The sequence below is a fragment of the Podarcis cretensis genome (genome assembly GCF_951804945.1).
Source record: "Podarcis cretensis genome assembly, chromosome: 1".
NCBI classification, from domain to species: Eukaryota; Metazoa; Chordata; class Lepidosauria; order Squamata; family Lacertidae; genus Podarcis; species Podarcis cretensis.
In genome coordinates, this window is record NC_137170.1 from 121643654 (window position 1) to 121670906 (window position 27253).

General features: G+C 43.8%; 2 protein-coding genes across 5 annotated transcripts; one reads left to right on the plus strand and one right to left on the minus strand.

Moving 5' to 3' along the window:
* Positions 1-1521: 1521 nt before the first annotated feature.
* PHOSPHO2 (phosphatase, orphan 2) lies at positions 1522-9812 on the minus strand. 3 transcript variants are annotated; one of them, XM_079982961.1, is made up of 4 exons: positions 9703-9812; positions 6260-6390; positions 5213-5255; positions 1522-4060 (listed from the first exon to the last, which is right to left on the minus strand). In XM_079982961.1, the coding sequence occupies exon 4, from the start codon at positions 4037-4039 to the stop codon at positions 3317-3319; it is 723 nt and encodes a 240-aa protein (XP_079839087.1). In that variant the 5' UTR covers positions 4040-4060; positions 5213-5255; positions 6260-6390; positions 9703-9812; the 3' UTR covers positions 1522-3316. The 3 variants fall into 3 exon arrangements, with proteins under 3 accessions (XP_079839087.1, XP_079839088.1, XP_079839086.1); XM_079982962.1 differs by lacking the exon at positions 9703-9812 and adding an exon at positions 8507-8729; XM_079982960.1 differs by lacking the exons at positions 5213-5255; positions 9703-9812 and having other exon boundaries at positions 6260-6392.
* Positions 9813-9819: 7 nt separating this feature from the next.
* CFAP210 (cilia and flagella associated protein 210) lies at positions 9820-25900 on the plus strand. Of its 2 annotated transcripts, none has more exons than XM_079979441.1 (9): positions 9820-9961; positions 12009-12223; positions 14623-14796; positions 16551-16744; positions 18263-18419; positions 20672-20811; positions 22334-22526; positions 23037-23201; positions 24149-25900. In XM_079979441.1, the coding sequence occupies exons 1-9, from the start codon at positions 9886-9888 to the stop codon at positions 24485-24487; spliced, it is 1653 nt and encodes a 550-aa protein (XP_079835567.1). In that variant the 5' UTR covers positions 9820-9885; the 3' UTR covers positions 24488-25900. The 2 variants fall into 2 exon arrangements, with proteins under 2 accessions (XP_079835567.1, XP_079835566.1); XM_079979440.1 differs by having other exon boundaries at positions 9850-9967.
* Positions 25901-27253: the final 1353 nt, after the last annotated feature.

The following is a 27253-nucleotide window of genomic DNA, read 5'->3' on the forward strand; positions in this document are numbered from 1 at the left end:
AAAGACATCTACTTCTGCTTCATTGACTTTGCAAAAGCCTTTGACTGTGTCGACCACAGCAAACTATGGCAAGTTCATAAAGAAATGGGAGTGCCTGATCACCTCATCTGTCTCCTAAGAAATCTCTATGTGGGACAAGAAGCTACAGTTAGAACTGGATATGGAACAACTGATTGGTTCAAAATTGGGAAAGGAGTACGACAAGGCTGTATATTGTCTCCCTGCTCATTTAACTTATATGCAGAATTTATCATGCAAAAGGCTGGGCTGGATGAATCCTAAGATTGCCAGAAGAAATATCAACAACCTCAGATATACAGATGACACAACCTTGATGGCAGAAAGTGAGGAGGAATTAAAGAACCTTTTAATGAGGGTGAAAGAGGAGAACACTGTCCAACCATCTCGTCCTCTGTCATCCCCTTCTCCTTGTGCCCTCCATCTTTCCCAAGGTCAGGGTCTTTTCCAAGGAGTCTTCTCTTCTCATGAGGTGGCCAAAGTATTGGAGCCTCAGCTTCAGGATCTGTCCTTCCAGTGAGCACTCAGGGCTGATTTCCTTAAGAATGGATAGGTTTGAACTTCTTGCAGTCCACGGAACTCTCAAGAGTCTCCTCAGCACCATAATTCAAAAGCATCAATTTTTCGGCAATCAGCCTTCTTTATGGTCCAGCTCTCACGTCCATACATCACTACTGGGAATACCATAGCTTTAACAATGCCTTTCAGCCAATCAGGATGCCCATCAGACATCCCTCAATGCAGAGCATCTGGACCAACAATGACAATACAAAGGAGGTTCATAGATATAGGAGAGGAATCCCTTCAGGAACTTCCCCAGATTGCTATGTGCCTGCCTGTTCTCAGGTAAGGGGGATTAAAGAGGCAGAGGAAATATTTAGAGTCTTTAGGAAAGCCAAGATGGTTTTGGGATTGCTCACCAGTACTATTTTAGACATGTGGCTTATATACTTACGGTATGTATGTGTGTTTACCTTGTGCAATTATCAACATTTATTCTATATTTGAGACCTTAGAATTCCTATAACATCCTGAACCTAAACGTTCGCTTCTCCTACGACCTTCTCATGTAAGGAGTTTACACTGAAAGTAGCGTGCTACAGCAGAGCAATTTTTCTAAAAAGGAAAGGGAGCAAGCAAGAATAGGTTAATGTCTCCAGAACCTAGCAGCAGCTTGGCAATGACTCACAGCAAGTTGTTTTCTGTGGCAGCACAACTTTGGAATGCCTTCCCTACAAAACTTGACATTTTCATAGTTTTTAGTAGGTGGAAATGTTATTTTAGAAGGGTTTCGAGGTGCTGACTGAGACCAGTTACAGGTTATTTTTATTAGTTGATTCAATGGGATTAGTGCCATTGTATTTTTGTTCTTTCACTGTCAAGAGTGCAAAAATCTCTTCAGTATCTCTGTTATCTCAGATCTGTTTATACAAATGTAGGTTGCTTCTGTTTATTTCCACTGCAGCAAGATTTTACATTAAAGCAAAAGACCTCAAACTGTAATGTAGTTACTTAATAAAATATTTAATTAAGTATTCTTTATATAAGCATGAATCCTTAAATACAAAACTACAAACAGGATAAATTAAATTTATATCTGTCTTATTTTTAAAGAATATTCATACTCCAAAAATTGCAGCAGGCACATTGTATACAGACAAAATAACAACTGGGCAAGAAATGGATCTTCAAGGAAATCCACTGATCACTGTACCTCAGTATCTGAATTTTAGCAGATTGCTAAGTAAACTCATCAAAGGAATGTTTGCCACCAAACTACTAGAATCTGGAAGCCTACCAAGTTATGCTCTTTACTCTTTGTGTATGCTTTCAAAAACTGGAAGGAAAACCAATTTATCTAAATATTTTTTTCCACATATTAAGCAAAACATTTTAACACAATCACCTTTCACGATAGGGTAAAAGGGTCAACACAATACTGTTTATCAATATATGCCACTTTTCAAACCTTTCATTTCAGACACACCATTCTAATGCTAATAAAATGTCATAGGAAGATGGACCACAAACTCCTGGGTAATATCCTCAGAGGTATTACAAAGAGGTACAAAACATGGTGTCTCAGTCACAGGAACTTTCATTAAGATGCATCAAAATCGGATCGATACATTCTCCTTTCCAACATTATCATACACAGGACACTCGTTTTAGCAAAACTGACTTCTGTTTTAAGGCTGCAATCCTATGCACACATACACGGAAGTAAATCCTATTGAAATTAGCGAGAATTACTTCCAAGCAAACATGGAAGGCTGCATTAATACGAAGCCCCTTTTTACGAGGAGTACAGGTATCATTCCATCATCTCTCTTAATTTCTTCACAGGGCATATGCAATTAAAGCAGACACTGCATGGGCACGTGAAGTCAGATAACACAAAACCTTCAAGGGTTGCTCACATTTATTCCTTGTTAATGCTGCCTACACATGGTATCAGCTTTCACTTTGTGATTAGTGGCTGATGCTGAATTATGCTGGCTGTTTGCTAAATAATGTAAAAGAGCCACGTTGGGATGGGATGCGTGGGGATGAGATGTGTGCGCGACAAAATCAGCCCCCATTTCTAGGCTGATTTTGTGGCTAAAGGAAGCAACTCTCCCTCAAGAAAAGAGCTTCAGAAGGTTATACAGAAATGGCTTGTTACTCACATACAGTGTGGAAGTTCTACGTTTCTTGCAAATAGCAGCTGAATTATAATGGCTGCAAGGGGTGAGGGATGTTCACAAGACGAGAAGTCAAAGCCACATCCCACATGATATTAACAACCTTTTAAAAGTTAGCTCATAGGGATACCTATCATATCATCTTAAATGGATAGCTGTTGCTGAACGTAGCACCGAGGCAAAACAGTGCAGTGTTAGCTATAGCTCTGGCTGCATTTCTCCTCTCCATCAGATAATTAGAGGGAAACGGTTTCTATATCTCATAAAACATACCCTGCCGACAGCTTATCTCATGTAACATAGCTATTACATGGCAATTATATTTAACAATGACTTCCAGTGCAATCCTATACGTCTACTCAGAAGTAAGCCCTCTAGAGTTCAACGGGACTTGCTGGTAAGTGTCTACAGAACTGCAACCTTCGGAACCTGCTGCTTCTTTTAAGAATTTCCCTCCTTTCTCAGGAACCTCACCCCACCGAGTTTGCACAAGGGAAGACAATGAATCAAAGTAGCATAAACAAAGTGTTATTTTCCCCCCTAACATTCATAAAGAAACGATTCTGCTGTGAAAAGATTCAGAGAGCACCACCCATTGGCAGTATTAATTAGTTCTATCCTTTTGTAAGTACTTCTAAGTAGGCCAGGATCTCAAATCCAGATGACCAGACGACAACCGATGCCTCCACGGGAACAAGATTCTGAGACAACTGAGAAATCAAGCTTTCCAACATATACCCTTGTCTTGGCATAACAACATCGCTTTTTTTCAAACACATTACTGGGCACAGGTCATTCCCACCGTCGCCTATATATATAACTTGTGAGTATTTCACCTTGGGCTTTAAATGTTCTAAGAATTCTTCCAAGACTTTTCTCTTGCAGAGGTTAATAGGACACTTTGCACAATCATGAGCGTGACAATTCTGCACAGTGAGAGAGCCACAGTCATTGAAACTTGCAGGATTTGTAAACACTTCATCAAATACTTGAGATACATCAGCAGCTTTTAAAATCCAATCAATAAATATTGCATTGGAATCTGATATAATTATGCAGTCAAAAAAGTCTTTGTGCTTGCCAATAAAATCTATCAGCTCTTTCATTCCTGTAGTAAAAGGGATTGCTGTCATAGTTCTTTTCATCTCATCTTCTCTTATGCCAATGTCCCCCAGGTATCTGAAGACTCTGCCCATATATTCTGTCCAGTATCCTTTTCGATAGGAATTTTTAATTTCATCAGGAAGCTTGGAAGCTGGTGCACATTTCACAATCCAAGTATCACTGTTTTCATCTACAACTGTATGGTCAAAATCAAAAACTAGAAGAACCTTCATTGTTGTTGGATAAATGTAAACCTGGAAATGAGAAAGAATTATTTGCTTAAATATGCAATTACTGTATTATATTACAGTCTGACCATGATCTTAGAAATGGAATTATGCCAGAAAAAAATATTGTCTCTCATTCAGAAATCAGGTTGTGTGTGGCAGTATTCAAGTGTGCTTTTGAAAGTACTGTATTACAATCTACAGTATCCTATGATATGAAACCCATTTGGAATATGTAATTATTTACCATACTCTATGGGGAATTTTTGACCCTTCAGCTGATGTTGGATTCCAGTTCCTTTCAGCCCCACCCAACAAGGCCAACGGTCAGGGATGACAGGAACTGTAGTGTGGTGAATCTCGAGGCCATAGGTTCCCCATTCTTGCCTTATAGGTTTCAGATAAAAGTCTGATAGCAAGCCATAGTTTGGTGCAGTTGAATGAAACAGCAAACTGCAGTTTATTACAAATCAGATTCTCAGGTTTTAAGCTCCTCCTCTCTTGTGTGCAGATTGTGCTCGTAACAATAAAGCACAGTTTGTTATGTTTCAACCAGGTCAGTGTAGACCTGAAGTGAACACAAACAAATATGCACACATGTATGTTGCAATGCCAGGTGTACATCACAAAAGGCAGATACAGTGGTACCTCGAGTTAAGTACTCGTTCCAGAGGTCCGTTCTTAACCTGAAACTGTTCTTAACCTGAAGACCACTTTAGCTAATGGGGCCTCCTGCTGCCGCTGCGCCTCCAGAGCACGATTTCTGTTCTCATCCTGAAGCAAAGTTCTTAACCCGAGGTACTATTTATGGGTTAGCGGAGTCTGTAACCTGAAGCGTATGTAACCCGAGGTACTACTGTAATCTAATAGTGGAACAACACAATGGTACTCACTAGCCGACACTGATGTTTGAAATCTGAATTCATTGGAGGGTGTCAGACAAAAAGCAGTTTTCCCCAATATGAATGCAGATCCCTTTGTAATATCTGCACATAAAGAGAGCAAGACTACTTTCATTATCATCCTAGTCTATCTATAAGGAGCTCAAGGTGATATATACTCTTCTCCCTCCTATTTTATCCTCACAATAACCTTGGGAGATAGAGCAGGCTTAGAGATAATAGCTATAGTGAGCAAGTGAGGTTCAGGGGAGATTGAGGATTTGAACCCAGGACTCACCAGTACAAGTCCAACACAAAGAAGTGATCCCAACTTCTTTTTTCTATTTAGACAAAATAACATAATGTAATGACAAAATTACACAAATTGTATATCTAAGTGTCAGAAGACCCTAGTAGTGGATCAGAGGGGGCTGCTTTTAGATGGGATTATGACATCAAATGCCAGGAGCTGGAAGAAGTGCACCTTCCATACCAACATGTCATTAATTATATTGTACTTAATTGGAAGCCACTTTGGGAGTCAATTTTGGCTTAAAAGCAGGGTATGAATATAAACACGCACATAAATATTGTGCCAGGTATTGACTTAATACAGAAACACAAAGCAGAACTTTTGCAATGCTTCAGTTTTCATTGAAAGATTCTCGGGCTGCAATTCTAAGCACATTGTCAGTAGTAGTTATCTTTGACTCTTTGAGCTGACTTGCTTAGAATCTTGCTCTTCATCGCAGCAGAACCATTACGAAGCACTGCTTGGCTGAACATTAATAATTTGGAGACAGTGTGATACAAGAACAGATCAAGAAAATAAATATGCATTTACACAATTGCATAAAGTAAGATGATCCACGCTAGACTCTGAACCGCTCTTGCGTTCTTTAGACACAGGTAGAGGGGTTTTTGTGACAGTGCTCACCTATATGGAGTCAGTCACTTTTTTTGTAATCATTGTGTGCTCAGATGCGCAGCACTTTTATAAAGAGATGAGTAGTGGCACCTCATATATATATATATATATATATATATATATATATGGCGCCAAAGAAAATACTGGACACAGGCAACAAACAGGGAAGCGACTTAACCTTACTTCCCATTCCCTGTTTATCAACATAAATTGCATGTAAACATCCTCAGCCCCCCAAACTCCTTGCAATCTCTGCAGCAAATGACAGTTGCATTTAGGGATAAACACTTTGCTGTGAGGGCAAGCAGTTGACAGACCTCTGGCATGTACAGTACAGTTCTTCATTCAGCTGGCAGCCCTGCTCTTCCTAAGCAGCAGGCAGTTTGGGTCAGTGCTCAACATTAGAACACTATTTACCTTGTCCTGAGGGGAAGGAAGAAACAACAGGAGACAGAAACAGTCTGGTAAGATGCTCCACTATTCAGCTCCCTCCCAGCAGTTCCCAAGCAAGCTGCCGTCTGAAGCTTTCCATCGCTGCCGCCACAGATCTAGTTAGGAAGAGAGGCAAGAAGAGCCAAGGAAATTCAGGTGAGAGCATACATGTGTATATTTAAGCCTATGAAGGCAGTTACTGCTTTCTCAGCTCCCCAACAGCTGAGTCGTATTCATAATATTTACAACATACATTGCCTTGCACGCTTTTTGATTATTATTTTTTAAGGGAAGGAGCAGTTCAGTAAGGCTGTGGACAAAGTCCCCCATGTTATTCTTGCAAAGAAGCTGGTAAAGTATGAGCAAGGTGAGGAAACTGTTAGGTGGATTTGTAGCTGGTTGCCTGATGGGATCCGAAAGAGTGCTCACTAATGGTTCCTCATCATCCTGGAAAAAAGTGACAAGTGGAGTGCTGCAGGGTTCTCACCTGGGCCTGTTGTTGTTCAACATCTTTATAAACAACTTGGATGAAGGTATGGAAAGGATGCTCATAAAAGTTTGCAGATGACACCAAACTGGGAGTGGTAGCCAATGCCGCTGAAGGCAGAATTGGGATTCAAGAGGACCTTAACAGATTGGAGAACTGGGCCAAAACTAACAAAATGAATTTCAATAGGTTCTGCACTTAGTCAGGAATAATCCGCTGCACAAATATAAGATGGAGGACACCTGGCTTGCTGGTTGTGCATGTGAAAAGGATCTAGGGGTCTTAGCAGACCACAAGGTGAACGTGAGTCAACAGTGTGATGCAGCAGCAAGAAAAGCGAAGGCTATTCTAGGCTGCATCTGCCGAAGTGTATAGTGTTCCAATCAAGGGAAGTCATAGTCCCGCTCTATTCTGCCTTGGTCAGACCATACCTGGAATACTGTGTCCAGTTCTGGGCAACCACAATTTAAGAATGACGTTGACAAGCTGGAACGTGTGCAGAGGAGGGCAACTGAGATGATCGAGGGTCTGGAAACCAAGCCTTGTGAGCAACAGTTGAGGGAGTTGGGTATGTGCAAGTTGGATAAGAAGAGAGGAGATATAGGACAGCTACCTCCAACTATCTCAAGGGCTGTCACATGGAAGAGGGAACGAGATGGTTTTCTCCTGCTTCAGTACCAATGGCTTCAAATTACAAAGAAAGGAAAACTGCTGGTATAGGGTAAAGGCAAAGGTAAAGGGACCCCTGACCATTAGGTCTAGTCGTGACAGACTCTGGGGTTGCAGTGCTCATCTCACTTTACTGGCTGAGGGAGCCGGCGTACAGCTTCCGAGTCATATGACCAGCATGACTAAGCCGCTTCTGGGGAACCAGAGCAGCACACGGAAACGCCATTTACCTTCCTGCCGGAGCGATATCTATTTATCTATTTGCACTTTGACGTGCTTTCGAACTGCTAGGTTGGCAGGAGCAGGGACCGAGCAACGGGAGCTCACCCCGTCATGGGGATTCAAACCGCCAACCTTCTGATTGGCAAGTCCTAGGCTCTGTCTATTAACCCACAGCGCCGCCCGCGTCCCTTCACCGGTATAGGGTGATAGGCAAATTTAATAAGTAAGTAAGTAAATAAATAAATAAATAAATAAAAACATTAGGACATCAAGAAGAACTTTCTGACAGCAAGAGCTGTCCCGACAGTGGAACAGACTTTCCTTCCTTGGAGGTTTTTTTAAAGCAGACGTTGGATGCTTGGCTGGAGCAGTGGGGTTGGACTGGATGACCCTTCCACCTTTCTATAATAATTGGGCAGACCAGCGCCAAGCGCCTTCATCGCATAATAATAATAATTTATTATTTATACCCCGCCCATCTGGCTGGGTTTCCCCAGCCACTCTGGGCGGCTTCCAAAAAAACACTAAAATACAATAACCTATTAAACATTAAAAGCTTCCCTAAACAGGGCTGCCTTCAGATGTCTTCGAAAAGTTTGGTAGTTATTTTTCTCTTTGACATCTGATGGGAGGGCATTCCGCAGGGCGAGTGCCACTACCGAGAAGGCCCTCTGCCTGGTTCCCTGTAACTTGGCTTTTCGCAGCGTGGGAACTGCCAGAAGGCCCTCGGTGCTGGAACTCAGTGTCCAGGCTGGATGATATGGGTGGAGACGCTCCTTCGGGTATACTGGACCGAGGCCCTTTAGGGCTTTGCAGGTCAGAACCAATACTTTGAATTGTGCTCGGAAACGTACTGGGAGCCAGTGTAGGTCTTTCAGGACCGGTGTTATGTGGTCTCGGTGGCTGCTCCCAGTTTCCAGTCTAGCTGCCACATTCTGGATTAGTTGTAGTTTCCGGGTCACCTTCAAAGGTAGCCCCACGTAGAGTGCATTGCAGTAGTCCAAGCGAGAAATAACTAGAGCATGCACCACTCTGCAGGCAGGTAGGGTCTCAGCCTGCGTACCAGATGGAGCTGGTAGACCGCTGCCCTGGACACAGAATTGACCTGCACCTCCATGGACAGCTGTGAGCCCAAAATGACTCCCAGGCTGTGCACCTGGTCCTTTAGGGGCACAGTTACCCCATTCAGGACCAGGGAGTCTTCCACAGCTGCCCGTCCCCTGTCCCCCCAAAACAGTACTTATGTCTTGTCAGGATTCAACCTCAGTCTCAAAATGACATACAATGAGTTGAAAAAAATGTTTAAAATTTTTCTTAAAAACCCAAAGCCTTCCTTTTAGGACTTCTAGGTGCTGGAATCCCAAGGGAGCAGAAAAGACTATTTATGTATGTGACCATGGCTGCACGAATGTTATTGGCCCAGAGATGAAGAGAAGATAAAGTCCCTACCAGAGAAGAATGGTAGAGTGCATTGCAGTAGTCCAAGCGAGAGATAACTAGAAAGTGTTTCCCAACCTTGGGCCTCCAGCTGTTTTTGAACTACAGTTCCCATCATCCCTTGCCACTGGTCTTGCTAGTCAGGGATGATGGGAGTTGTAGTTCAAAAACAGCTGGAGGCACAAGGTTGGGAAACACTGAACTAGAGCATGCACCACTCTGCAGGCAGGTAGGGTCTCAGCCTGGTACCAGATGGAGCTGATAAACAGATGCCCTGGGCACAGGAGTCCCACACAAGGCAAATATGGGGGAAAGCCTGCGGGGGAGACCCTGCCCGGTCCCTTCTTCCCCACCCCGCCACCCCACATCCACCCAACCCGGGTCGTCTCCCTCCGGCTTCGGACCGCCTGCGGGCCGGAGCCCGGCGGAAGCGCGGAGGACGAGGCAAGAGGGACCGGCGGAGCGGCGGGAGGGGGCGTCGCGCACGCGCACGGAGCAGGAAGAAGGGCGGGGGGGGGTAAAGAGCCGCAACAGCAAACAACAACAACAACAACAGCCGCCGCTTCAGCAGCAGCAGCAGCAGCAGCAGCTGGACTCGCCCGGCCGCACTGACCTGCAACGTCTCCTTCGAAGCCGGGTCACGTGAGCGGCGCGCGGACAACTCTCGCGCCGCCGCCTCCTCAGAACGTCGCGTCACTTCCCTCCCGGCCGCCGTCCCGCCGTCCCGCCGTTGCCTGGCAACCGCCGCACGCGCGCTAAGGCCCCGAGTCGCGTCGGCGGCGGGTCGCCTCACGCCATGAAGGCCGCCGCCGCCGCCGCCCGCCAGGCCGTGCTCGTCAAGAAGCGGCGAGGGCAGGAGCGCCCAGCCACGCGTGCGTGTGAGGGGAAGGAGGCGCTGCTTGGGGGTCCGAGGAGGAGGAGGAGGGCGGCGGCGGTCCCCGTTGATGCGCCTGGACCCGCTGCCAGTTTGAGCCTCCTCATGAGGCTCGGCGCCTTCGCCCTGGCAAAATGCGGGGCGGTTGGGGGGCGAGTTTTCTCCGTCGTCTTTCTATCCTCTCTCAGACAAAAGAGATTCGGTGAAATCAGAATCGATGGGTTTTGTCTGCAAGAGGTGGCTGCAACACGGCATACATGGGCAGTGCAGTGTTGAAAACAAATTTTAATTGAAGAAATATTATTATTATGTATTTTGTGGTATTTTTATCATAGCTGTCAACTTTCGGATTTGAAAATAAGGGATCAGCAGCCTCACCTGTTATTTATTTGTTTATTATTATGAAATAAATATGAAATAGTAAATAACTTTGATCAAGCTAGAAAAACAAAATACATATATACCTAGGTATTACCGAAATGTATACCTACTGTTTCGCTAAAGGACTTTCGACTTTGTGAGCTCATTTACCAAAGACTCGCCACGCCAGCTTGTCATTCACAACAATGGCACTTGTCATTCTCAATGGCGCTGTGCACACGAAATAAAATTTGGGGGCGCTGGGCAGATTGTTGCACTCTGGCGGCGCATATACTAAAGACCATAGCTGTCAACTTTCAGATTTGAAAATAAGGGATCAGCAGCCTCACCTGTCCTGGGGACAGTCTACGGGATATCTAACAATCCAGGGAAGCAGCGGGAAACGGCGCTGAAATAAGGCAGTTTCCCACAAAAAAAGGGAAGGTTGGCAGCTATGATTTTTATGCTGTGAACTGCCCCGAGATCTTTGGGGGATGCAAAGCGAATAAATAAATGGGGCTGTCCCTGAAGATGGAGATTCCAGCTTTGCTGTTTGAATTTAAAAGCTGTAGTTTGCAGGAAAATAATACTTACGTGTCATTTGGGTGCTGCCACTAACCCAGGTGGGGCCTTCCCTATCCTCGGAGGAACTGTGGCTTATATTCTAAGCATTTCATTTTTGCCCTGCTTTCCCGCTATCAGCATTTTCATTTATGCGGCCTTAACTGTGATAAGTTTAAGGTGGGATGTCTGGGAAAATCTTAAATAGCTTATTTCCCTAACAGTCTCCTAGCGTCTCATAACAGAATCCTAGATAGGGACCTTTTGCCACTTCTGTTTTCAGGTCATAACTTCCTTCACATAGCCAATGGCCTCTGGGAAATGTCCTCAGTGTTGTGGTTATTATTCCACTATGAGGAATCCATAAGTTGACTAAGGCTGAAATCTTATATTGCTGGGGTCACCTGTGTGACATAGTGACACCATTGGGGACTCACTTCCTTGGTAGCTGTGAAGCCTCTGAGCACCCACAAACCCCATCATGAGGAGGAGAGGGTAGCTATCTTCGAACCCCCGGTGGGAAAGTAGCAGGAATGATTGAGCTGGAGAAGGGCAAATAAAAGCTACCAGAGGAGGTGGTGCCCATGGCGCCATCCCAAAATACAAATGTACCCAATGGCCCAAATATTTTGACAAATCCTGTCCATTGTCATTTATCTGGGAATAAGTCCCTCTGAACTCTGAAGTGTTTGCATCTCAGCAGACCTATAAGACTTTAATCCTATGAACATTTACATGGGAGCATTCTCACTGAAACCAGAGAATGAACATGTTTTTAGGGTTGCAGTGTGAAGATGTCACCATCATACAGCGTGCCCAGGGTTGCTATCTCAACCTGGTATGAAAGCATGATCGTTTTGCCCAGAAGGTGAAAGAGTCGTAATTATTTTTTATTTATTTATTTATTTATTTATTTATTTATTTATTTAATCATTCATTCATTCATTCATTCATTCATTCCCCACCCATCTGGCTGGGCTTCCCCAGCCACTCTGGGTGGCTTCCAACAAAATATTAAAATACCGTAATGCATCAAATATTAAAAGCTTCCCTAAACAGGGCTGCGTTCAGATGTCTTCTAAAAGTGAACGGCATTTGACAGAATTTTTTTTTTTCATATCTAGCAAACGAAGATGATGTTGTGGAGGGAATATTTCTTCCGGTGGGAGTAGATCTCCGCCAAATAACTATACTCCCCAAAAAAGAATGGGAGAGGATTCACGATAGCCTCACCGCCCCAGCAAGAGAAGCAGCCCGGATTCGTGCTGAAAGGAAGGAACGAAAAGATCTGCACTTAAAGTCTCAAGCACTTGTGAAAAACTGGCATAACACTATTGCGGTAAGTGACACACATACATTTCAGTGCCTGTGGAATGTTTATGACAGTCCTGGTTGTATTTCTATCCTTGTTCTTACTACTGGGTTGGTCAGTCAAAAGTATTTCAGTAAAATCAGAATATATGTGTTTATCAGCAGTAGATTATTGCAACATGATATACATGGGGCTGCCTCTGAAGACGGTTCAGGAACATCAGCTGGTGCAGAATTCGGCAGCCAGGTTGCTCACCGGTGGGGAAGATGGCTTGAGCATTTAACAACAATCCTGGCCGGACTGTACTGGCTGCCAATCAGTTTCCTGGCCCTATTCAAATTGCTGTAAAGCCTTAAATGGTTTAGGACCCCAATGCCTCAAGGGGCACCTCTGTCCATATGAACCTACCTGGACCCTGAGATCATCTTCTGGTGGCCTTCTTCCCATGCCTTCTCCATGAAAGGTCTTCAGGGTGGCAACACAATAATGTTCCTTTTCTGCAGTTGTTCCGTGTTGGTGGAATGCTCTCCCCAGAGTGGTTTGCCTTGCACCTTCATTATTTATCTTTAGGTGCCAGCCAAAAATGTTTCTTTATAACCAGGCCTTTCACTGATTAAATATCCTATGGCCTTTTAAATATGTTAGTTGCAGGGGGCGGGGGGGGCGGGGAGGTTGTTGGTTTGATTTTGTTTTTTATTTAAGTACCTTGTGTTGTAAACCCCTGTGATCTTCAGATGATTTAATAAATAATAATGATGATAATGATAATTTTATAGTTTGAGCTGAGAAGTCCTGCGTTCAGAACTTGCCTCAACCATGAGTTTTTCAGGTCAACTCATATTGCAGTAGATAAAAAATAACACTGATTTACTATACAGACTGTTGAGCACTATTTACATGTATAGGACCCACTCCTCAACCATAAAATCTCCCAGAGGAGCTTACAAATTGATAAAAATAACACAGCCCCTGCCCTCAGGTTTACAGACTAAAAAAAAATTGACAAAATAGGAAAATGGGATATGGCAAGGATCAAAGAAAAGACACTTAAGCACCACGATCTTAAAGGTACAAGGTTTTTTAAATCAACAGATTGGATGGAAATGGGCTGATCATTGTTTGTTTGTTTGTTGGTGGCTCCTGAGAAATAGCCTGGCAACCCAACCTACCTGGAAGTGACTGCAATGCAGCCAGAAGTTGTTGACCTTACTGGGTGAGGTCTTCATCTCCTGGGGCCTAAATGAAATCTGCCAACATTTTGTGGCATCATAGCAGGTAGGCTCATGGCTCATAGACGCCCAATACCATCATCCTCAGATCAGATGGTCCTGCTCCTTCTCACAGGACAAGCCGCTGTGAAGGATAGGGGAGGAGTCAGCCCAGCCGGCGAAAACAGCAGTGGCTGGTGATGGCAGATCCTTGCTCTCTGCTGCTCATTCTGCTGAGTATTAGTGTTATTGATGCTAGTTTAAACAACAACATTCTGATCCTCAGCATTGGCATTGTATCTGCAACATTGGGTGCCTTGCATGGTGTCATAATGTGCAGCATGCGTGTGCCAAAGCAATGGGTTATATGAAAAAGAAGAAGTTCATAGTAGTTTATAAATGAACAAATGCCTGTTTACTACTGTAGACCAAATATCTTAGTTGAATACTTTATTACAATGCATCATGCAAGGAAGTTGGGTGCATAGGGTTATGGGAAGGGGTAGTACCTCTGGTGGCATATGCGTCGTACTCCTTCTGGGGTAGTTTATCCACCTTTGGTCCCCACCCTGTCCTCAGCTCTCATCTGTGACAGCAGCAACTCCCTGGGAGCGGCTTCAGCTGGCTGGATAAACTAGGTGTGGGTAACTGATGGGTCTCAAACCCTAGGTGAGTTAGGGTTTGCAAAGACAGGCTCTGGCGGATTGAATGGATGAGACTAATAGTGGGTCCAGTTGTCAAGAAGGCAGTTTCTATATGTGCTATAGAAGGACGTGAGGACAGATGGGGCTTGTTAACCTGGGAAAGTAGCCCATCTAGGAGAAGGAAAAAACTGATCCTAAACCTCTACTGCCTTGTGGGATATCTTCAGGAGAAGAAAAGGCTAAGAAGTAAACCCTAAGACGGTTGGCGCCTTGTATGATACTTTTTGGCAACTCCTGCAGCCAAGCTGGTGCCAAACATATCGCTCTGCTTTTCTTTGGGCCAAATCAGCTAGGCTGAAAGGGGTGTGGATCTTGTTCTCTGGGCAGCACAGAACCTCTATACACACTGCCCAGGCTTGTGCCCCGATGAGGTCACTTTGGTGCTGCTAACACATCAGTTTGACATCATTCCCAGAGGTGTACTTCATTTTTTCTCGAGACAGACAGATTGCAACAATATTGAATGAATGAATGAATGAATGAATGAATGAATGAATAAAATATTGCATTGCAGGGTATGGCACAAGCGAAACTGAAAGCCAAGAAAGAGCGTCAGGAGAGGGATGAGGAAGAAAAAAGAAAGGTTGACCTGGAAGAAGCAAAGTATGAAGCACAGAAGCGAAAAGAGGCGGTGGCAGAATCCAAACTCTATCAGTACTATCAGAATGAGAGAGTGAAAGACTTCCATGTAACATTTATTATTATTATTATTATTATTATTATTATTATTATTATTATTATTATTTCACTTTAATGTGGGGGATATGTTCAACATAGAAGCTGTATTAAATTGAGAGAAATAGGCACAATCAAAATGGCTGTTAATAAGCTTTTCTTGGTGTCAGAAGAAGCCAAGAGTATCTGGGAAAACATTGTCTAATACAATAAGCAATAGGGGGACTAGCATTCTCATCAGTAAAAAACTGCTATCAGGTAGCCCTCTTAACAAATTTGAAAAACTGGTTTCATTGACACAGATCATTAATATTGGAAGAAGGTAATAGCTCTGTGTGAGGCCATGAGAACCAGCTTATGCCTTTGTTTGCAAAGCAGGCCAGTCACATCCAAACTGTCTAGGAATGGCTGCCACCCCCACCTCATCTTAATGTGTATAGGGCCCAGACAGGAGCAGATTCTGAGGCTATTGAAGAAACACTGGTACAGGGACTCTGAGATAGCATCCTGTTTACTTGACCTTCCCCAGTTGAAAGAAACTTGCTTTCCTCCATCAACTTGTTTGATGAAGCAAGCAGAGCCAGCACCCAGCTCTCTGCCTCTACCCAGAGATCAGAGCAACCTGCTTTCCCATGTCGGCTCCAATCCCTATACCTTTGTGGCATGAACCAAGTGACTTAGGCTCATGGGTCGTCCCCCCCCCCCAACCTTGTGAGTTGGCAAGCTTCTCTAATTATATAACATTTTAACTTATATCTCAATAGTAAAAAGGTAAAGGTAAAGGGACCCCTCACCGTTAGGTCCAGTCATGGATGATTCTGGGGTTGCGGCACTCATCTTGCCTTACTGGTCAAGGGAGCCAGGGTACAGCTTCCGGGTCATGTGGCCAGCATGACTAAGCCGCTTCTGGCGAACCAGAGCAGCGCACGGAAATGCCATTTACCTTCCCGCCAGAGCGGTACCTATTTATCTACTTGCACTTTGATGTGCTTTCGAACTGCTAGGTTGGCAGGAGCAGGGACCGAACAACAGGAGCTCACCCCGTCACAGGGATTCAAACCACCGACCTTCTGATCAGCAAGCGCTAGGCTCTGTGGTTTAGACACATCGCCACCCACGTCCCTATATCTCAATAGTACTTTACACTATTAAGATCGAACCATATATATGGGACAACAAGCAATATATGCTGGTTATGTAAAGCAACAAATGCAGATATGTATCATATTTTTTGGACTTGTCCCAAAATGAAGATTCTTTGGATTGATGTATGTAAAAGAAACTGATGTTATAGCAGGGTATACATTTCTAATGAACCCACATACCCAATATTGTTTGGGTATGTGAAGGATCGTGTTTTAACAGACAATAGAGAAATGGTCATAAATTTATTGACTGTTGCTTCCTAAGTGGAAAGAAGAAAAAACGCTTACCAGCAGAGAACTGGGTAATCAAAATATCAGATGTTGTAAATATGATAAGATCGACAAACATGGTCAGAGTTAGAAAAGGAAGATGATCATTTTATAGAGTAATTTATTTATAATATATTGGAATAACAAAGCACAAGACAATATAAACCCACACATGTTTTAGAGTTCTCTCTCTTAACACATTAGAAATTGTCAACTACTGTTGTTAAGAGAAAACATCATTTGTATAATACTTACATCACTGGCGCATCGTTTATTGCTTTAAAATATTGTTTGTTGTTTAAATAAAACAATAAAAAGAATCCCTATCAAACGTTGCAATTTTATTTTGCAGAGAGCCCTCTTACTTACCGAATGCTTAAAAGAAAGAGATGCTCAGATTGAATTTAAAAAGGTAAGAGAAAACCTGTACCGCTGCAGAGATGAAGAAGTAGAACGTGAACGTCAAAAAGCCGTACGAAAAGAGGAGGAAAAGATTAGAGAGAACCGTAGGAAGAGAGTGCAACTCAGCAAGGATCAACTGGAACAGTAAATATAATTAGCAAGAGCTCTTTTTTTTAAGCCCACAGAATAAAATAAATGTGTCATTTGTGGCACATTTGCCCCATAAAGCAACAACATGGAAGCTGATCTCTTTTAACATTTGCTGGGGGATGGGGCAGGAAACCAAAACATACCATATTGGACCATGTTCTGAATTAGCAGCTGTAACTCCTTACTCCCTCTCACTGCTGGAAGGAAGTTGTACTCCAAGTACCATTTGCCCTGGGACTCCGAAAGTGAGGGGAAGGCCTCTATTGCTAGTCAACAGAATAAGGACCTTCGCAGGGATGCTGCATCTTTTCTCTTTTAGGAATAATACAAGTGGCGAGTTGAAGGCCAGCCTGGCCTCAACCATTGGCCAGACAGTGATGATGATGATGATGATTTATTATTTATACCCTGCCCATCTGGCTGGGTTTCCCCAGCCGCTCTGGGCGGCTCCCAACAGATGAAAAACATAATGAAACATCAAATATTAAAAACCTCCCTAAACGGGGCTGCCTTCAGATATCTTCTAAAGGTCAGATAGTTGTTTATTTCCTTGACATCTGATAGGAGGCCGTTCCACAGGGTGGGTGCCGGCACCGAGAAGGCCCTCTGCCTGGTTCCTTCCTCCCCCCACTCCTTAAATTAAAGAACACTTGGCTCCAACTGCCAGTTGATCTGAGAGTTCAGAATTAAACGGCTAAGGACCGCAATACCTCAAGGACCGCCTCTTTCCATAAGAACCTACCGGACCCTGAGATCATCTTCTGAGGCCCTCCTTCATGTGCCTCCTCAAGAGGTCTGGAGGGTGGCAACACAAGAACGGGGCCTTCTCTGCAGTGGCTCCCCGTCTGTGGAATGCTCTCCCCAGGGAAGTTCGCCTGGCACCTTCATACCTTTAGGCACCAGGCAAAAACGTTCCTTTTTAACCAGGCCTTTGGTTGATCAAATTTGCATCCTATGCCCTTTTAAAACGTTTTCGTTGTTGTTGTTGTGGGGAGGGGGGCTATTGGGTTGTTGTTTTTATTTTTATTAGGTATCTTGTGGTTTTATATCTTGATTTTATTCTGTGAACCGCTCTGAGACCCCCGGGTGTAGGGCGGTATAGAAATTCAATAAATAATAATATTGGGAGAATGTATATGACTCATAACATTGCATAGTACTGTCACCTTAGTATTTCGAGAGACCTCTGTGTATAGGGGCGGTATATAAATTCAATAAATAATGATATAATAATAATAATTGAGAGGAAGGCTACCCTAGCCCCTACTTGTCAGCCAGAGGAGCAAGGGCACCAGTAGGATTTTTAATTTTCCGAACTGTTTTAATGTTTTAAAAATCGTATTGGAGATAATTTGATTGAAAAGTGGGGGTACACCTTTCGAGAGAGAGAAAAAGGAAGCCCTGCAAATAACCGCAATCCACCTGTACCAGTCTTCTTGAGCATCCAGAACTTCTGCCAATTGTAGAGGAACTTTAGACATGGCTCATTGACCAATCTTTTCTATGTTTTAGGATAAAAGAGCATGAACGTCTAGCAGAACTGAGCAGGCTGGAAGACAAAAGGGAAAGGGCAGAGATTCAGGAGCAGGTCCTGCTAAATCAACAGGAAGTGCTGCAGAAAGAGCAGGAGGAGCATGAAGACAAAATCAGGCGTAGAAAGGAGCATCAGGTATGAAATGGGTGTTAGTAGCCAAATGTATGGAACTTAGGATCTGAAAAAACGCATTTCAGTTTCCACTGGACTTTGACTAGGTGCTTAACTTGGACAAATTACCAGTCAAATTACCCACAGGCTTGCTTATGACAAACGGAGGGGAAGTTGGTTTCTGGTGCTTAGGCCAAGAGCTTGTGTCATTGCTTTTCAGATATGACTTTGTAGGGGAGCCTTTAGTTCAAAGGTCAGGAGAGAGAGAGGCTGCCTCCATGCACAATTTTGTTTGCATAGGTGATTGTTAAGGATGTGCTAATTCAACAGCTGTGAGGCTCACACAGATGATGGTGCTCTCTATTCCCAATGGCAGATTGGATATTGGCAATACAATCATACCTTGGAAGTCGAACGGGATCCGTTCTGGAAGTCCGTTCAACTTCCGAAACATTCAGAAACCCAAGCGTAGCTTCTGATTGGCTGCTCCTGCAGCCATTCGAAAGCCGCAGAAGCCTCGTTGGATGTTCAGCTTCCAAAAATAGTTCGCAAACTGGAACACTCACTTCTGGGTTTGCGGCATTCGGGAGCCAAAACGTTCAAGAACTAAACTGTTCAAAAACCAAGATACAACTGTATTAGTGAAGGTGGTGCAGTCTAAAACTCTGCTATAGTGTCAAACCACCTGTTGACAAAGCTTCCTTCTGGGCAAAATCTAAAGGGCATTTCCCATTCATGTTTCATCACCTGTTGATATCTTTGTGGAACCTGCATATGAAACAATGCCAATAGTCTCCATACTTGACAGAAATGACTTCTAGTTAGGTGCACAAAGGGCAGGGATTTGTAAGCAGTGCAAAAATTGGAGTTCAGTCATATTTTTGCAGTGAGTTGTCTGTATCAGGACCAGTACAAGCCACAAGGTGCACTTTTTCAAGGACAGGGTGTCAGGAGCTCCATAACAGCTACACAGCTCCAACACTGGTACCCATGTTTACACGAGATGACATTAATATGCTGTCTTATATTTGCACTGTCGCCACCGCTTCTTGCTCCTTTGATGTCGAAAACAGGAACAAATTCCTATAAATCTCCTTCTCCCAACTCTGTACTTTGCATAAATACATAACATTCTTCATGATCTTTTCTCTCATCTTCCATAGCTCGGGCCTAACTGGTGCAAATGCAGTGAAGTCTTATGTAAAGATTCTGCGCCACCACTCTGCGATCACGCACCCGGAAAGAGTTAGGATTGGGCAGAAGTGTCAATCCAGCCCCAGTTTTCCCAGTGAAGGCACAGGTCATTGGAGAGCTACTGCTGGTGGTGTTCCCACTGATGATAGCTGGCCAAGCCCTTGATACAGGGTGTTTGGGGTCTTGTGTCAAGCAGGTCTGGCCAAGGATCAGCAAAAAACAAAAATCCACCTTCTATCCTGTCAGGGAAGAGTTAGAAGTTTCCAGTTTCTCAGAGGGAGAAAGCATTCCCCAAGGGAGGAAGGAGAGCAGTGAATCTAATAGAAGGGAGCAAGAGGAACAACAGGGAGGGACCGGCTGTTCCCAGGAAAGGCAAGGGTTCAGTTCTAGCTCAGATTCGGAGGTGGGGAGATACAGGCCAGCTCTAGCCAGGAGGCGCCTTCGCCATTTTGAGGGTGGCTGGTCACGGAGAAGCAGAGCTCAGAAGGTATCTGAAATAAGTGACTCTGAGGAATAATAGTTAAGAACTGTTTATAAGATTATTTTGTTAATACACAATCAAAAGTTATAAAAGAACAAGAAGCGTTTGTGTGGTGATCTGAAGAGGACAACGAGCAGGCCTGACATACCCTGACCAGCAGGAGGCAGCAGGTGGCGCTGTGGGTTAAAGCCTCAGCGCCTAGGACTTGCCGATCGAAAGGTCGGCGGTTTGAATCCCTGCGGCGGGGTGCGCTCCCGCTGCTCGGTCCCAGCGCCTGCCAACCTAGCAGTTCGAAAGCACCTCCGGGTGCAAGTAGATAAATAGGGACCGCTTACCAGCGGGAAGGTAAACGCCGTTTCCGTGTGCGGCTCTGGCTCGCCAGAGCAGCGATGTCACGCTGGCCACGTGACCCGGAAGTGTCTCCGGACAGCGCTGGCCCCTGGCCTCTTAAGTGAGATGGGCGCACAACCCCAGAGTCTGTCAAGACTGGCCCGTACGGGCAGGGGTACCTTTACCTTTACCTTTTATAGTGTGCTCTGCTCGACACTTATTTTGGTAAACAAAGCACGCGTTCTGAGTTTTTTCATGTGTTTTTTTAAAGGCACATGTTGCTGACCAGGTGACTCTCAAGGCTATCGAGAAGCAAAAAGAAGAGGAAGAGGATGATAAAGTCCGAGCACATTATAAAGCAAAGCAGGCTATGGCTAAGCTGAGAAAAGCAAAAGAAGATGAAATGCACAGGTAGGCAGAATGTGAGCGGGAAATGGAAACACATTACCCAAATAAAACAAGGTACAGTTTTCTAGCATTACAGTAGAGACCCCATCTCGCACACAGAGATATTATGAAAGGAATGTAACACTGCGGCTGTCCTTGCATCCGCGCCAGCGTTTCCGCTTGCCTGACAACAATCCCCCCTCCTCCCAATCATATTCTTCTGGGGGTTCTTCATGGTCCCAATAGAGCCAATTTCAGAGGGGTGGGGGGCGGGGAGTCCTGTTGCACTAATGAAGATTTTTAGTTGGCTCTGCTAGCAGGATTTGTTTGTTGAATCCTGCTCTGTGGGACCAAGGACTCTCGATTCATTTTTACTCTGCTGCGAACTCTTTTTTTATTTTATTTGACTGATAACATTTGCATCTTGCATTTCTTCCGTCACGAAACCCAAGGCAGCATACATAGAGTTGCCAAGCAATCTCCCAACCTTAAGATCACTGATTTGAGATAATGTTTTAAAACTGTTTTTTAGACTGCCGTGTCTGCTGCCCTGGGTGGAAGGGCAGGATAGAAATCAATAAACAAACAAATGTACCCGCAGACCTGCCTAGGACCCAGTATAAGAGATGAATATTATACAGAGGCATGGATGAGGAATAGGATGCAGCCAGTGGGCCAGATAGTTACCTCGGTGATGTACTGTGGGCCATTCTGACAAGTGTCAATCACCCAACATCACAAGTGACTCCAAGCAAACTAGAATTTCTTTGCAGGTGCCACTTGAACTGCAACCACAGAGAAATATTCTTCTGTCACCAGCTTCAATTCAAGCCGGCCCTTCAAAGAGATACTTGCACTTACAGCAAACTATGTTTGGGGCTTGCTGCAAGTGCAGATTCCAGCTAGGTTGCGAAGCCCACTTCAGGCAAGCAGCAACTCCATATTACATCTGACCCCAGTGCGCACTAGTCAGCTGATTGATGCTGACCGCAAGCTGACTTTGGGTAGGCACCAACAGGTCAGGAACACTAGTGCAGATTTACTTACTTACTTACTTACTTACTTACTTACTTATAGGCAACTCCCGATTTGCATTCTGGGTCATCACACGCAATGGCAGAGTGCACATAAGCCCTCCTCCTTTTCCAGCCACATCCGGGTCGCTGTGATGTGTGTGTGCACAGTCGTGTGCCAGTTGGATGTGTGTAAATCAGTTGTTGCTTGTGTTAACTTTGCGGACTTTGTGTTAACTTGGTGACTTTGCTTTCACCACCAATCAGCTGAAGATCGCTGACAGCAAGCTCCCTTCACCGAGGAACAACTGGGAGCGTTTTAAGGCTCCTGATTGCTCCTTGGCAGCCAGCTCGCCACCTGTCTGGGACCAGGTGTCACGTATGGGTAGAGATACAGAGCATCAGTCCTTCCTCTGATTGGCATAGAGGAGTGTGGTTTTATCCAGTTTGGTAGTTTAATCAAGGCATGCCCCAGGCCTCCCCTCACAGCACGCAGTTGATGAATCTTGGCACTTATGGCTGAACCATTGCAGGTTAATGGAGGAGCACAGAGACAACATTACTAGCCGCCTCCTGGCTCATATGAAAAAGGAGGCTGATGATGAGGATGAGCGTATCGCTAGGGACATTGCAGAGACGGATGCACAGCTGGAGAGAGAACGCAAAGAAAAAGAAGAAAAGAACAATGCTGAACTGAAATCCATCACAGAGCACAGAATGAATGTGGTAAGAAAAATAAAATTAAGCATGCTTTTCTGTTTCACCATTTCTTATTTATCAGTTGGGATGGAATCCAGCATTGGGTCAGCAGTCTGCTTGCACAACTGGATTTCACTTTTACCTCTTCCCCCGTGCACCCCATAATAGGTTCCAGAGGATCCCGCAGCCATGTAGAGCAGATTTTGAGGGTATGTGGAAGACCACAAGGGAGGGAGATAAAGGTGAAGTTGCATTGAGAGAGCAGAAGTTCAGTGTGCAAGTGGACAGTGTTGGATGCAACCTTTCATCTCAAAAAATAGACTTCTTTTACACAGGCACTGTGTTCCTGAGCAGCTTTCATGAAAGCAAATCCCCTTAAAATAGTGGGATTGGCTTACATATAAAAGTATTTAAAAATTGGTTGCCCAGAATATCAAAATTGCATATATGTAACTCTTAATGTTAGTAGCAGGTTAAAGAGTCATCAGATATTAGGCTTCACTACCACAGGATAAGAACTGGATTGTGTTGTTATAGATTAAAAGGAAAGAAGAGAAAGAAAAACAGGACAGACTAGAGGCTCAAGAAATACTTCGTGGACAAATAGAAGCAGATCGGATTTTCCAAGAACTGGAGAAAGACAAGAAACATAGAAATCATTGTGCAAACTTAAAATTACAAGACTACCATGTCATGCAGATAGTAAGTATGGGCATTAAGTTTACAAAGTAAACTTCTTTAAAAAGGGCGGAAATGGAATATGACTTGTACATTTCTGTTTAGTGCTTGAGAGGGCAGTCTTGTGTGAGAAAACTGCCCTCTGCACCTGCAAATGGATGAAGTCCCAGAGACAGGCTTCCTTTGTCTCCAGATGACAAATGCCTTAGAGAAAGGAACCTTGCATACTGTCAGAAATCAAAGAAAACCGGGAAGATCATCACTGTAGTGTAATAGTCAGAGGCTTGAATCCTGAATATCATGAGTAGAAAACTCACAGAAGTTTTCTTTCTTTCTTTCTTTCTTTCTTTCTTTCTTTCTTTCTTTCTTTTTCCGTCTCTGTCTCCTTCTGTCTCTCTCTCCCTCCTCTGCACACCAGTCCTCTCCAGAGGGTTATAGGGGGTCCTGCACAGTGTAGGTTTCCAGGGTGTTGCCAGAGGAAGGGAGGGGGAATTTCCCAAAATCAGATGAGGGGGATCTTCCATGTTTTGGAAGTGTAGGTGATATTTTAAATATTTAAATAGGCAAAAACTGACAGGTTCCCTGCTCCCAAGCGGCAAACAACAGTGGCAATGAATGAAAGAGACCGCGTGAGCGCAGGGAGGGAAGAAAATAGACAAATGCCATTACAGATACTTAAAGCTTAGTTTCACTGGATTAAACTGGGATTCTCAGAATGCTGAATTTTACATTCGGTAGTTAATGCTGTACTTGTGTCCTACTCACAATGTTTATTAACTTTATAGAACAAGGATTGCACCCACACGATATCATTTATCCTAGCTAGTGCTTCAGTCGTGCGCTAATTATTATTATTATTATTATTATTATTGAGGGAATCAGGACATCTATAACTTTATAGTTTCAGTTTTAATATATTATAAAATTATTGTTGGATATATTTAAGATTTCCCTCCTCCCTTCCAATGCAGGTCGAAAAAAAGTTAAAAGAAGATCGTGAGAAACAAGCGGAGACAGACTATGTCAGACAAAAAGAACGCATTTTATTATTCAAGGAGCAGGAATTCCAGAAGTATGCAAAGAAAATCATTGATGAGCAATCCAAGACAACTCGGAATCTTTACCCTCTTTTGAAAGCACTCAGTGAAGGTGACTCAGGTATAAACAGACCAGTTTTTAGAGAAAATGAACAGCCATGTGAAAAGCAGCCTACTAAGCTGCCATTTATAGGTGACACAGCTCAAGAAATGAAATGGTTAAATGAATATGAATATGGGCACACTAAGGGTCGGCTAGGTTTTTCATGGTAAGGAAAACCCTTCTGAGTGCTACAGTGAAAGTCTAATGCATTTTTAAATAACCCCAAATTGTAGTAGAAAATTAGCAAGTTTAAGATGCCTTAATAAAGGTTGCAACCATCCAAATATATTTACGTATAACTTTGAAAATCCTTAGCTCTAATGATGTGTAGCATTTAGAAGTTCCAAAATAGCCATTCACACCTTTTCTATTCAGTTTTATTTCAGGAATTTCTACTCCTTTATTCCTTCAGTTTCTGCCACCTGTACGAACACCAAAAATAACACGCACTTCGCGAACAAACCATTTGCTGTACCTCTTCCGTTTAAACTTTTTAGGCTAAAAGCATTAACTAGCCACTTAGTTCTAAACATAAGATTCCTGATCAGGTATTTGCCTCTTGATGGCCAAAATCCCACCCATGGCTATTTTTTCTTTCCACAGCCAGCATGCCACTCCCTGATCCCGATCAAGACTGTGGCATTGTGTGGAGGTATATGCAATTTAACCCTCGCTATGCTCTCAGTCTGGATTGGACTCCCCCTCTCCTGCTTTTTGCACTCGAAGCTAAAGGATGTTCCCCTGGCACATAGGAGGCAGTGATCTGGATTGGGACCACGGTGGGAGAGGGGCAAAAAGAGTTAGAGCCCACCTACCCTCCATTGCACTGGTTATTTGTGAAAGAGAGAAACGTCATGCATTGGAGGAACTGTGGCACTCAAGGTAGGGAGCCATATACAAGGAAGTAACTGTAGTTCGGAACAGAGGTGCTTATCTTTTCCCTCACCCCCTTGACTGGGAAACCTCATCTTGGGCCAGACGGAATATAAAGTAGTTAGGGCTGCAGAATAAATGCAGCAGGAAGACAGCATCTCTCCTGCTGCCTTCTGTTGTTCCTTTTCAATTGCTCCTCGCTGCTTTGCGTGTCAGATTGGGAAGTGCCATCAACTTGGAAGATTAAAAGGAAGTTGAGCAGTGGCTGGTTTTCTACACAAAGTAGGAATGGTTCGACCCTTAGTATGCGTAAGTCATGAACTATGTACCTGTAGATCTTCTGTCACCCCTTGATCAATCATCACCTAGCCTTTAAGCAATATTTTAATCTACAGATAACTAAGGCCTCAGTATAAGTGCCTCTTTGATGAACAGTGAAAAGAAACAATAGTTTATCTTAAGTGTGAGATGGCTTACAACGTAGTAAAGGATAATTTCCAGCAATGCACTGTTTACTTGTAATAAAAGCTTTGTTATGACATCATTTTGCAGTTTTGGAGTTGACATAGCACCCAGGGAAGAATATTGTTCAGTGTTGACTTTTATAAAGCAAAACTGTTTATAGAAATGCATTGGAAACCTCTTTACCAAAAAACGAATAGCAGTGGTGTTTTAAATAAAATAAAAACAAATTGCAGCATTTATTTATTTCATTTCCGTCCTGCCTTTCCTCCAGGGAGCTAAATGCAATAAAAATGGGATCCCATCCAGGTACTGACCAGACTCAGAGCTACTTAACCTTAGTGTGGTTCCTGTATCATGAGCTTCAGATGCTGCTTAAGGCCAATTTAAATTGGATCCCCCAACCCAATTGGTGTCATACCTCTGGTGTTGCAAAGGAGATATGCAGACAAAATAAGTTTTCCTTTCAGGTTTGGGAATTGCTTGCACAAGGTGGGTGCAGATATACAACTGGCGTTGGGAATTTAGGCATCTAGTATTTGCATTGCATGTAGGTAACTTGTTGGTTCCATGCCTCTCAGTAAGGCACAATACGAGGCCACCTACAGGCAAGGTAGGGGCATCTACCTACTGGGGAACTCCCCAGGTATAAAGGGATACCTTAGTTTGTGGTTTTAGTGATGTCACCCGGAGATAGTAGCTTAGCTGCAGAATTCTATTTATTAGCAGCTGCCACAAGGCCAACCAGTTCAACAGCGAAGAGCCCATGAAAAATCTTGATGCTGAAGCTGGTGTACAGGTTACATTCCAGAAAACACCTCTCCACAAAGGCTGGGATTCAAAATCCTATTTTGTAGTAAAACAGGGTCCTTTGGGGATGCAGAACCAGAGACATGCAAAGTGACATACCACAGAGACCAGGCCTAGAGTGCAGCCTATCGTATAGATACTTGAGACAGCAGCGATCATGGTTGAGAAACTGAACCACTTCATATAGCTGAAACAGGACCTCATTTCCCCAAATGGTCTCTTAGAATCAAGCTGTAAGATACGGCTGCTAGTCTGAATAGGACTTAATTTAGAGGCAGCTCTTTGGATCAGGAGATTCATGACCTAAACAGAGAGAAAATTAGACAAGTAGGATCAATTATATATATCAGCTTACGAGAATAACCCGTACTGCCGTTTGACTTCCCTAGCTTGCTGCATTACTGTAGACCAGGGCTTTCCAAACTCTTCACACTTTTTTAGGCATTTCACGACACAGTAATTCAGTTTTACTAGCAAACCAGAGGTTAAACTAATCCCTTTCCAGCCCTGGGAAGTGCACAGGGAGCGTTTGCGCACACTGAAGCCGCCACACTAACGTGTCGCAACACACAGCTTGGAAAGCTTTGTTGTAGACTGTACTGCTGCTAGTTTCTAGTATCATGTTTTCTGCCATGAGCAATGCCAATGACAGCCAGTTTACTCTATAGCCAGAAATATCACGTGGCATAGCTTTGCTGGGAGTGTATCGCTTCCAACTTCAAGTTGTGGGTTGCCTGCTAGAATACACCTCCCTGCATGAAGAAAACAAACAAATCAGGGGGAAAGCAGCC

What these genes read in the sequence shown, in the direction of transcription:
- PHOSPHO2 (XM_079982961.1), bottom strand. Translation starts at nt 4,039, where the DNA reads ATGAAGGTTCTTCTAGTTTTTGATTTTGACCATACAGTTGTAGATGAA.
- CFAP210 (XM_079979440.1), top strand. Translation starts at nt 9,886, where the DNA reads ATGAAGGCCGCCGCCGCCGCCGCCCGCCAGGCCGTGCTCGTCAAGAAG. An exon ending in AGAGAGTGAAAGACTTCCAT is followed by an intron (nt 14,797 to 16,550) that starts GTAACATTTATT and finishes TTTATTTTGCAG; the next exon opens with AGAGCCCTCTTACTTACCGA. An exon ending in AAAGAAGATGAAATGCACAG is followed by an intron (nt 20,812 to 22,333) that starts GTAGGCAGAATG and finishes GAACCATTGCAG; the next exon opens with GTTAATGGAGGAGCACAGAG.